At 54.5% G+C, this 12,278-nt stretch overlaps 1 protein-coding gene across 1 annotated transcript in view; it reads right to left on the bottom strand.

Annotated features, from left to right (window-relative positions):
* The window catches only part of GFPT2 (glutamine-fructose-6-phosphate transaminase 2), a 39,256-nt gene extending 27,255 nt beyond the window's left edge, over nucleotides 1–12,001 (bottom strand). The window contains exon 1 of the mRNA XM_081091899.1: nucleotides 11,895–12,001. Coding sequence (XP_080948025.1) covers nucleotides 11,895–11,901 — 7 coding nt within the window. The 5' untranslated portion in view covers nucleotides 11,902–12,001. The remainder of the gene's footprint in view (nucleotides 1–11,894) is intronic.
* Nucleotides 12,002–12,278: the final 277 nt, after the last annotated feature.

Genomic DNA, 12,278 nt, shown 5'->3' with positions numbered 1-12,278 from the left:
ACCTGCCATATATCTGCACCCATATTACAGCGTTTACAATAGCCAAGACGTAAGTGTCTACTGACGAATAAATGGATAAAGAAAACGAGGTACACATAGACAAGGGAATATTATTCAGCCACGAACAGGGGGAGTCCTGCCAATTGCGACATGGGTGGGCCTAGAGCAGCGGTTCTCAACGTGTGGGTCGCGACCCTGATGGGGGTCGAATGACCCTCTCACAGGGTTCGCCTAAGACCATTGGAAAACACATATATAATTACATATTGTTTTGTGATTGATCATTATGCTTTCATTATGTTCAATTTGTAACAATGAAATTGGGGGTCACCACAACATGAGGAACTGTATTAAAGGGTCGAGGCATTAGGGAGGTTGAGAACCACTGGCCTAGAGAGTTATGCTAAATGAAACAAGTCATTCAGAGAAAGACAAACACTATTATTTCACTTACATGTGGAATCTAATAAAAACCAAACTCCAGATACAGAGCTCAGATTGGTGATTGCCTGGGGTGGGGTGGGAGATGGGGAATTAGGTAAACGTGGTCAAAAGGTACAAACTTCCAGTTATAAGACAAATAAGTTCTGGGGATGTAACGTACAGCATGGTAACTGTAGTTAATACTTCATTATCCATTTCCAAGTTGCTCAAAGAGTAGGTCTTAAAAGTTCTCATAATAAGGAAAAAATCTTACCTATGTGAGGTGATGCCTGTTAAGTAGTCCTATTGTGTCATCATCTGTATCTATATCCATAAATCGCTATGCTGTCCACCTTAGCCTTATACCATGTTCTGTCACTAATCTATAATAATAAAAGGGTAATATGCTAATTAGACCGGATGTCCTTCTGGGCGTCATTCCGGACGTCCTTCTGGATGAAGCCAGGACCGGAGGGAAGCAGCCCGTGTCTCAGGTGCCTGCTGGCAGCTGGAGGAGGGAAGCCCGGGTCCTGGGTGTCAGAGGGAAGCCAGTGCCAGCAGCCGGGGGAAGGAAGGCCTACTCTTGCACGAATTTTCATGCATTTCGGCCTCTAGTCTCTCAATAAAACCTGAGTTTTCCCAGACATGAACCTCGGAAGGGATAAGCTGCCTGAGGATATCTGAGAGCTGAGCACGATTATACACAAAACCACCCGTAATACCCCCTGTTGTTACGTTGGTTTAATTCAATATGGTATATCTGAATGAATGATTAAATTTCAACTAAATGTGGGGTCCAATCACATGAACACTGAACTTGCTAAAATCCCATCTAGACACACTCGGTCAGAAATAGGTTACAAAATTAAACAGCACTACACTGTGTCGCCTTCTCACGCGCTGTACGGTACTGTACCCGGGCTATATTTTCACGCACATCTTAAGGTACAGAGTTTATATTCAACAGCCTGCACCCTGTGCTTTACTGCGCAGTGACAGACGCTTTCTGTTAAAAATGGCCGAGGGTAATGTTGACAGTCGCTATTTTTGCCTCCCTGGCTGCCTGGAGTCGGGTGAGAGGTGCTGAATGGAGGGGCTGTGTGTGCATCTCAGAGCCCACCCTCCTCCCTCCGCTCCAACCTGAGGGCGGCTGGGTGTGGGATGCCTTGTCACCTCACGCATAAAAAATGATAATTACCTTTCAATGCAAACATTTAAAAAATGCCATAACCAATAGACATAAGATACTGGGGGGTAGGAGAGGCCAGGGGATTGTCAAGGGCGGGGGGAAAAAAAGGAGACATATGTAATACTCTTTGTAATACTTTAAGCAATAAAATAAATAAATAAATAAATAAATAAAATGCTAACCGCTTTACTGGGATATAGGACACGTAGCCTATGGGTTTCTTATTTAAAGTCCAGAAGGCTATGGTGTTTAGCGCCTTTACAGTGTTGTACAGCTATCAGCACAATCTATGTTTAGGTGAAACTTTTCATACATTAATTTTTCTTCAAAAATTCAGGAAGTTTGCTGTGGGGACACAATCAAATCCCAGTCACGTGGAAAGCCCACCCAGCTCTGGGGGGCGGTCACATGAACTGGGGGGCAACTCAGATCGTTTCTGAAGGGTTCTAAGCTAAGAGTCTTTGCCGGCTCCTGGGAGTTGTTCTGGAGTCACACTTGCACCTCCCGAAGAGAAGCAGACCGCTGCAGGCCACAAGGCCACACCAAGCCTGGGGAGTTCAACCTGACATGCCCTGACCAGATGCTCCGGGCAACGCCCTCCTCCGCCCAACGCTACTCTGAACTCAGGAACAGGGGTTCTTCCAGGGGCTCGGCTCTTGGATCCAGAGCAGCCTCCTTGGTGGGTGGGGAGGGGCTGCCGCCCTGCCCCCCATGGGCTGGGGCAGTTACAGCTTCCTGGGTCCACCCCCAGCCAGGAGGCTCTGCAGCCAGGAGGGATTGGGAGATAACCGTGGTGAGGGGCTGCCGAGGACTGGTTTTCAAGGTCTTTGCACACGGAGGCATAAGTCTGATTTCCAACATCTAGTCAGTAAGTCCTTTAAGCACAGCCTCTCTCCCGTGCAGCTCAGCCTCCTGGCTGCCCCTGCACGCGACTGAGACGCAGTGAATCAGCCAGCATTTACTCCAGGCTTTCGCTGTTTTTAAAAATAATGAAATAAAGAAGTTGCCTCCCCAGGAATTTCTCGGTGCCATTCACAGCAGAATTCCCGGCCGGAGTCCCTTCCCTCCATGAAAAGAGCGAGATGAGAAACATGTTTTACCTCTGAGATCCCTAAAGATCGGCTGGACAGTAAATGAGGGTGAATTCGTGCACCCTCCTGGGAAGGCAATTTGCAAGCTCTCAGAACTAAAAGGTGTGCATCTGCCGACCGGAGCTCTTGTACTCCCAGGACTGTCTCCACAGAGACCTCGGCGGAGACCCCCGCTGCTCGGTGCTGGTCGTGGGCAGCCTGAGGCCCGCCAGGGGCCAGGTTAAGCGACCGTGCGCCACACGCAGGCCCCCGTGGAGCACGCGCAGGCAGCCCGCCACAGGAACCGGGGGAGTGTCCCCTCTCCCGGGAAACAGGCTGCCTCTCCAGGAAGTGTCGGGGGACACGCAGACTGTAGAACACGCGTGGGTTGTGCGGGGGGGGGGGGGGGGGGGAGATGCAGACTGTACTTCTGGAAGGGCACCAAGACACAGGGCCAGTGGCTGCCTCCAAGGAGGGCACGGGATGAAGGCAGGAACGTCCTCCCGCTGCGTGTGTGCCCTTTGTACACACGTGCCTGTGTACCCTGGTTTAGCCTATGCCGCTGGGAATTAGTGCTGGCTATAGGATGGCCATCCGGCCCGATCCGACTTCACTGGCTTCACTGGCTCCCCAGCCCCACCCCCCGGAGGACAGCCACACCCCAGGAGACAGCACAGTCTGAGTGCACCTTCCCAGCGCGTGAAAGGACAAGGCCAGGCTCCCCACCTGGGAGCCTCCTCTCTCAGGCTTCTCGCTCTCACCAGTCTGGGGCAGCAAGAAGCCCAGAGGGTAGCGACTGACACCTGCAGCCTGCGCCAAGTACCGTTTCCAGACGCCAGCTCGCCCCGCTTCCTGTGTGGCCTGCAGCAAGTCACCGAGCACCCTTGGAGCCTTTGCAGTTGGTGCTGCCGCACAGTAGGCGTCCTGGGAAGGCGCAGGCTAGGAGCTTCCCTCCTGGAGTGTGAGGGGCACCTGCAGGCCTGTGGAAGCCTCCTGGTCACCTCTGCAGAAATGACCAGACCCTGAAACCCAGGGGAAGAGAATCGTTTGCCAGTATTTCTCCTTGGCCTTCTACTTGGGGAAATGATGGTTAAACCAAATGGGTGATTCAGGCTGCAACTCGGTCAAGATTTAATTCAACCTCAAAACCTTTCTCTGGCCCATGTGCTGGAAGTTCTGAGGTGGAGGGGGCCTGGCAGGTGGGTGGAGAGAGGACATGATGCTTAGGAACCTCTTTTCCCCTCCAGAGATTTGCAGGTGAAGGGGCTGGGGCCCAGGGGCAGGAGGGGCAGGGCTCCTGGGCGGGCTCTGTGCACAGGTGGCCCCAACTCCTTCTGCAGGTGTCAGCTCACTGGTCACCCACCCACTGGGTATAATGCAAGCCTTCCCCGCTCCCCCTTTTTAAACAGCCACGTGGCCCTGTTTAATAATTGCCTACATAGCACTTGCCTCATTGTCTGTTGTCTGACTTCCCACGGGACTGTAACCTTCATAGGACGGAACACATCTGTCTGTAGGACGGAACACATCTGTCTGCTTATCTGTCTTATTCATCGCAGTATCCCTGTCCCCTGGCCCAGAGCCGGGCACATTTTAGGTGCTCTATAATTATATGTTGAAGAAATGAATGGATGGATGGATGGATGGATGGATGTAGGGTGATTAGAGAAAGTGGCCTTTGAGTTGGGCCTGAGACAGCCACGCTCAACTGTGCACAGCAGACTCCTGGTAGGGTTCAGGCCTCGACGACAGATCCTCCCCTGGCCTCTGGGAGACACCCCCCCCCCGCCCCCCCACTCACCAGCATGGGACACTTCTGCCTCTGACTCCACCTTTCTCTTCCCATCCAGCACCCCCCGGCCCCCACACCGGGCCAGCAACCACAGCAAGGCTGGCTACCACGACACCCCAGAACTACAACCCCTGGTGCCCCAAAGGACAGATAACGACAATGACCACATCAGAAGGACCCCTGGCCAGAACCAGAAGTGCTGAATGCCTGGATTCTTCTCTACAAACCCTGGAGTGCTCAAGATGCTGCAGGGGGAGGGGCCGGGGGGGACAGGTTATTTGAGGCCTGGAGGATGAGGGCAGAGGCCAAGTTCACCATGGGCTGGCTGGGGTCCGCATCCTCATTCTGTGGCTGTAGTTTTGAAGAAACTCTCCATCTCTCTGAGCATCAGCTATTAATAAAGCACTGCCCACTGTGCATGAGAGTGGACAGTCCCAGGCGGAGGGCCAGCCGGTACCACACACAGAACAGGGGTTCCACTGTGGGAGGCACGTCACCGCCCAGCAAGGCGGGCACCTCCCCAGGCAAAGGCTGCACTTTCCACCACCATCCAACGCTTCTCGGAATGGAAGGGTCGAAGCTTTTTAGTCCATGAGCCAAGTCATTTACATAATGTCCTAAGTCCCAAACGGGATTAGTCGTTGCCCGGACAGAGGACATGGCCAGAAATCCCCGAGCAGACATCTGTGTGAGTGAGTGTGAGTGTGAGAGTGAGTGTGAGAGTGTGTATATGTGTGTGGCATGTGTGGGGGGGGGCTGTCTCCTCTTCAGTGTGAGGCCCCCAGGAAGGGGCGGTCACTGGGCCAATGGCAAGGGCGGAGAGGAGGCGGTAGGCTCTCCGGATGTCCAGGCCTCACTCACATAGACGGGGGAGGCCACCTTCTTCACGAAGAGGGAGAGCAAAGGTCCCTCGGCGGGGCGGGGGGTCTCACACACTGGCTCAGGGTCAGGAGGGGGTTGGTCCCTCTGGGGACTACCTTGCACCGCCTCGTGCCCCCTTGGGACTGCAGGGGTTCCTGCTGCGCCCCCACCGGAGCCCCCGAGAGAACAGGGACTGCTTCCTGCGTGAGCAAGGGCAAGGCATTTCTGTTTTTAATAAAAAGCCCTTGGTGTCCTTGTCAGGTTAGGATTTCACCAGCACCAAAGGGCAAGCAACATACACTCTCCACTGTAAAGAGAAAATAGAAGTCCTGTTTCAACTGCCAACATTCGGTTATTTAAAAAAAACCAGGCTTTATTTTCAGGGAGAGAAATACGTCTGTTGAAAATGAGAAAGAGGCAGATGATCAAATTGCTTAACTGTTTCTGCCCTGAATTAATCTTCAGAATCTCCTCCAGTAGTGTTTATAATCTCAAGTTAATCTCCTTTTAGAAGTGAATTTTACTACATATAAAAACAATCCCTTAATTTAAAAGCGCTGTTTACTAATGCCACATCACAAAATGTCCAGAAGGTTTCTCAGAACTTGGGGAACCCCTGACAAATAAGGCTGAGCAGTGGAGGAATGGTGATGAGGGGTGAGGCGAGGGCGGCCGCCAGGCTGAGCCCCTGCCCCCGGAGTGCCCACGTGAGTCCCATCTCCGTGGTGGCACGAGGGAGCTGCCAGAACTGCTCCCCAGAACCGACTGTGCACCTCTCTTCCCAACTGCGCCCCCAGGAGCCTCATTGATGACCTGAAATTAGCCATGGTGACAGTATTTTCCCCATAGAAACTGGCAAACCGGAGAGCCGGTTGTTAAGCACTTAAATTTTTTTTTTATTGATTTCAGAAAGGAAGGGAGAGGGAGAAATAGAAACATCAATGAGAGAATCATCAATCGGCTGCCTCCTGCACGCCCCCTACTGGGGATCAAGCCCACAACCCGGGCATGTGCCCTTGACTGGAATCCAACCCGGGGCCCTTCAGTCCGAAGGCCCACTATCCGCTGAGCCAAACCAGCTAGGGACGGCTGTTAAGCATTTAGCTGCCGTCACTGGGTACTGGGCTCCTGAGGCTCCTATGGCTTCAGAGGTAACAAGCCACTCGACCTGACTCCAGTGTCTGTGCCCCATCAACTCCAGCCCCGTCCTCTGGAGACATCTGTCCACAGACTGAACTGTTACACGGAGGAAAGGAGTGTCAAATACGACAGGGCCCTGGGAGCTGGAAGATGTTTGGGACAAACGGGTGAGCGCTCCCCTGAGTCACGTCATCGCTCTGGACGGCTGCTTCCTCAGCTGAGCCCAGAAGTGCAAGCTCCCCTGAAGACCGCCATGCAAGCGAGCAGACCGTGCGTGCGTGTCCTGGCCCCTGTGGCACCCAGGCAATAGAACCTGCCTGCTTCCTGCAGGGAAGAGATGAGTGGGAAGGGTATGTACCTGTGAGAAGGGCACGATGCAGTGAGAGCCATGTTTCTATGACACAGGGACTGAACACTATTTGGTCAAACGGCAAGTTGCACCATCCAGTGAAGGGCGGGGGGTTAACGGATGCCTGGGTCCACTTTCTGACTGTGGTCCCGTCTGAGTGCTGGCCCAGGGGACTTGGGTGTGTGGGGTGGGGTGGGGTGGGGTGGGGAGGGATGCGGGCAATATCCTTGTGACCATAGCATGGGCATCTGGGACTGGCAGCGCTGGGCTATTCTTGGGGGAGGCACCTGAAAGCAAGCACCCAACTGTCTCAGGAGGATTAACAGCCTCAAACATCAGTCCTCACTGCTGGAATTTCTCTATGGAATCTTCATATGAAAAAAGGGATTTAGGCCACCATCTTGGGACACTGAGGAGGACAAGGGAATCTCAGGGAGATTAAAAATGGCAGCAGAGTAAGTGGATGCTGCTTGGACAAGATCCCAGGAACAAACTGGAATTACAACTAAAATACAAAAAAACTTCCTGAATATCAACGGAAGACTCACAGGAGAGAACCCTGATACCCGAGGACCGAGGTGGAGATGGCATGGAGACTGGTAGGAGGGGCAGAGGCGCCCACAGACGGCAACTGAAGTTCCAGAGAGATATCTCAGCTGGGGGGAGGGAAGGACGGGGGGGGGGGGGGGGGGCGGAGGGTGCCACTGAGAGCTCTGGGATCTAATCCCCAAGCTGGGCCCTCCAGCAGAGCACCAGAACTGAGGAGGGTCCCACATAACATCTAGCTGTGAAAAGCAGTGGGTGCTGTCTGCCAGGGAGTAACAACTGAAAGTTCAGGCACCCTCTTAAAGAGCCAATGCACTAAACACCTTGTGGAGCCACCCACCTTGTGCTTCAGCAGATGGAGGGTGAAGTGTACTGGAGCTGTGAGAGCAGAACCCAGGACTGGGGACTAGGAGGATAGAGTTCAGAAGGCAGACACCCCAGGTTTCCTGGGCTGGGTCATTCCCTCACGCAGCGGAACATCTTTCCCACACAGACATCTGCCTTGTCTGGGGGGATGACAGTTGACACACCCTATTGGAAAACACCTTGCTCTAAGGCCACTTAAGAGATTAAAAGTAACAATTAGCCACCAGGCAGAAGCAACTGCCCCACCCTGTTGAAAACTCTCCCCACACCTGAGGACGATTGCCTGGGGCAATTCAAATAGGAGGAAAAAGTCACACAAGTGCAGGAGGCACAGAGAACCCCAAACAAGAAGAACCCAAACAGGCCCTCTCCCAGACACATCATAATTAAAATGCCAAAAATTAAAGACAAAGAGAGAATCTTAAAGGCAGCAAGAGAAAAGAAAACTGTTACCTACAAAGGAGCTCCCATAAGGATGACACCTGATTTCTCATCAAAAAAGGTATTTAGTCCAACTGGTGTGAGTCAGTGGTTGAGCGTTGACCTATGAACCAGGAGGTCACAGTTCAATTCCCGGTCAAGGCACATGACCTGGTTGCAGGCTTGATCCCCAGTGTGGGGCATGCAGGAGGCAGCCAATCAGTGATTTTCTCATCATTAATGTTTCTCTCTCTCCCTCTCTCCCTTCCTCTCTGAAATCAATAAAAATATTTTTTTTAAATAATAAATAAGGTATTTATGTGATTAAGTTAAGTATCTTGAGATGGAAGATTATTACCCTGAATTACCCTAAATGCAGTCACCAGTATCCTTCTAAGAGGGAGATTCGCCTGGAAGAGGAGGAGGTGATGTGACCACAGAGGCAGAGATTGGCGTGAGTAACCACAAGCCGAGGAAAGCTGGCAGCCACCAGAGCGGGAAGAGGCGAGGAACAGAGTCTCCCCTGAGGCCTCCAGAGGAAGTGGGCCCTACGGAGAGCTTGACTTTGGCCCAGGAAAACTGATTTCTGAACTTCTAGTCTCCAGATCTGTGAGAGAATAAATGTATGTTGTTTGAAACCAGCAAGTCTGTGGTAATTAGTTACAGCAGCCAGAGGAAGCGAATACATTAACCGAGACAAAAGATGGTGAATTCAAGGTAAGGGCTTTACCTTTTAGCAAAAGCTAAGAATCCTCCAATTCTCTCTAAACAAGTCTTCCCCCCCCCCTCCCCCACAACCCCCCAGCAGTGAAGGAGAGGCGAGATTTAAGAATTCATGGACAGGAAGTGCAATCCTTGCAGTAAGATCCCCATGCATACATGCTGTCATGTCCTTGCATATGCGATGGCCTCAGCCTGGCATACCTCTCACCCCCTTCTCTCTGCAGAGCTCATACTTGAGGCCAGGACCTTGTGGCACTTTCCCAGGTACCCCCTCTCTTCCTGGGCCAGTCAGTACTCCCTGCCTCCACTGTGCTAGGGCCCGAAGCTCAGACTATGGGCACTAACAGCTGGGTGGGGCTGGGAAAACTGGGAAGCTTGCACCCCTCATCCTAGGGGCCACTATGCACTATTCAGAAATATGGACTCAGGGTTACTCATCTCTGAACTTTTTCAAGAAAAGTCAAAAATTTCACCTACTTATATGCAATCTCCCCAATTTTTTAATTTGGTAACTAATTTAAAGAATAGAGTTTAAATCCTATGCACCAAACAGAGAGAGGTCTGCCTGCTGGTTTGGCCTGAGGGTGCCCAGCTGAACTTGTGCCCAAGGCCTGTCCTCTGTGATGGCATTTACCTCAGGAGTGATCGGGTCCCTGGTCCCTGGTCAGGAATCTGCCTCTGGACTGCCCAACTACGGACCCTTATCCAAGGGGAGGGTCATGCCCACATGGCCCCAGGGCCGGGAAAACATGGATCTCAGCCATCCATCGTGGCTGCGTGAAGAAGGAAGGACAGAGGGAAAGGAAGGAGGAAGGGAGGGACTATAGTAGCCTATCCATTGGCAGGAAGTAAGCAAAATGCCAGCAGCTCTCAGATGTCAGTAAAACCACCCATGAGTACCGACGTGCCACCTAGCTAAGGCTTAGAGTGCACTGCAACTCTGAGCATCCGCTCACGGCGCGTGGGGTCCAGCAGGACTGGGCCCAGCTTTCTGTGCGAGAAGCAGGCCAGTCTGCCAAGGTCATCAGCATCTAAGGAAGAGAGGCCAGCGGAGGGTCCCTGCTGACCCCAGATGGCAGAGCTCAGCAGGCCGCAGCCAGCCCCGAGAAAAGACTTCAAACAACTCCTGCTCAGACACTGGTGTGCACAGACCGTTCCAGGCCTCAATTTCCCCAAATGTGAAATGAAGAGGGTCCGTAGTTCATTCCAGGTGCGTCTTGGCAATTTCTGCCACATCCTTGTACCAAATGCACAAACATTTCTTTCATGTTTTTCTGTAAAATTGACTATCTTTTTGAAAACTTAAAACGAATTCATTACAAAACAACCGTAAGAGGAAAACCTGTATCATTTGCCTTACATACGCAGACCATAATGCAAAGAAACCAGACCAGTATATTCAATTCTAGCCAGATGCCGCTGTGGCTGAGCAGGGAGCGTCTGTGCTTGGCAGGTGTCAGAGAGATGGACGACACCTGAGCACAGCGAGGCTTTCTCCTGGCTTCCGGGAAAGGAAATAACGTCCCCACGCGGGAATTCCACGGAGCTCCCTGACCTCCCTGGGGCTGCAGGGTGGGGTGTGGCAAAGGCAGTGCCCTAATGTGAGGTCACAGGTAGTCTGGACTGTCCGCTCATCCTTTCTCCAGGAGACAAAACCCGTAGCCCTTTTATAAAGCAGGACCAAACGCGTGGTTTTGAGAGTTGGAGAAGGCAGAGGACGCCCCCCAGCCCACTCTCAGAAAGCAAGCCTGGAGAAAGGCGGGTGTGATATGCACTAGGACGGAAGGCTAAGATGGCATGGGGGAGGGAGGGCATTGGAGGGAGGGTAGCCTCTGGGGGACCCTCCTAGTGCCTGGGTGTCCTTGCACTAGTTTGGCTCGAAGGCCACCAGCTGGCCATGGGCCTTGAATGCCACACTGATGGGTGTAGAACCCAATAGCTTCTGGCAAAACCGCCACCTTTGCCTCATTTCCCGCCTCAGAACTGCCTGCAGGCAGCTCTACAGATTACAAATCATTCCGGGAATCCGAAGTTTTCGCTGCTGAGGATTCAGGAATTGAAATGATGCCTGCTTGGCCTGGGGAAGGCTGCACCCCAAGGCCAGCTGCCTGCCCTGGTTGGTTGCTCCCTTTTCACTTTTTTCAGGGGAGCCTGGCCTCAGAAACAAGGTCTGTACAGACTTTGGCCAGGGCTCAGCGCTGGCACACCCCGCCCGCAGCCCTCTGCGAAGTCAGACAGAGGCCTTTCATGGCTTCAGAAGTTCCACCAGGTCCTCCAGCCGCAGGAGGCTGGAGTGGGTAACTGAATCCGACTCAAGGAAAAGAAGGCACAGTGACCTTTTGTCCCAGCAGAAGTTCCCGGCTCTCGGCTCTCCCCCGAGTCGGCGGAGGCGGCCGCGCCAGGGGGGCGAGGGGTTGCAGATGTGCCCGCGGGCCGCGGCTGCCCTCCCCAAGGCAGGGCTACCTCGCCCGACAGCGGGTCGCCGCGGTAGCCAGAAAGCCTGAAGCCGGACCCCACTCCCGGTCTGGGACCCCCCTCACTGCTGCCTCTTCCTTGCGCCTCGCCCCAGGGCTGGATCTAGCAAAGAGGCGGCCACACGGAATCAACACTCCTGGGGACCAAAGGTTCATGACGGGATGCGAGGTGGGTGCGCAGGCCTGGGGCGGGCGCCACTCGTGACACGGCCGTGGATGGGGTGGGGGGCGCAGGTGGGGTCGCGTCTCCTTGGTGGGAGCCGGTGCCGGGGACGCGCGTGGCCGCCTTTGTGGGAGACTTGGGGCAAGAAGAGAAAAGCGCCCTCACTGGGCGAGGGTGCGGACCCCACTGTGGTGCAAGCCAGGAGCGCACGCAGCCCATGCCCTCCCCTCGGTGTGGGCCCGGCTGGGTCGCCCTCACCCCGCACAAGACCGGGATTGGCACTGCCCTCCCCCACCAGCCCTGGGGGCCCAAGCCCATCGGCGCGCCCTCCCGGACGCTTCCCGGTCCGGCCGCCGCCGGCGGAGGGGCCGCACTCACCGCACATGGTGGCCGCTCTCGCGCCCCCGGGGCTCTGGGCTCGCGCTCGGCAGACACTCGCACTCCCGCGCCCGGCGCTCTCACCCGCCCCGCCGCTCCGCCGCCGGCCCTTATAGCCCCGAGCCCTCCGCCAGGGGCGGGCCTGGGGCGGGGCCGAGGTGTGGCCGGGGCAGAGTCGCCTCCCCTCCCTGCTCCCCATTGGCCTTCGGTTGTCGTGACAACGGCGGGACGGGGTCCCCTGGAATCGAGGAAGGGGGCGAGGGGCCGCTTCAGGCGCCAGTCCCGTCTGGAAAGCGGGTGGTGGGCATCGGGTCCTGGAGAGGGGCTGGGGGCTGGGGGGCTGGGGGCTGGGGGCTGGGGGCTGGGGAGGGAGGGGGCTGGGGG

Source organism: Myotis nattereri (genome assembly GCF_964212035.1).
Source record: "Myotis nattereri genome assembly, chromosome: 5".
NCBI lineage: Eukaryota > Metazoa > Chordata > Mammalia > Chiroptera > Vespertilionidae > Myotis > Myotis nattereri.
The sequence above is the reverse complement of the archived record's forward strand: the minus strand, read 5'-3'. Positions and strand labels throughout refer to the sequence as shown.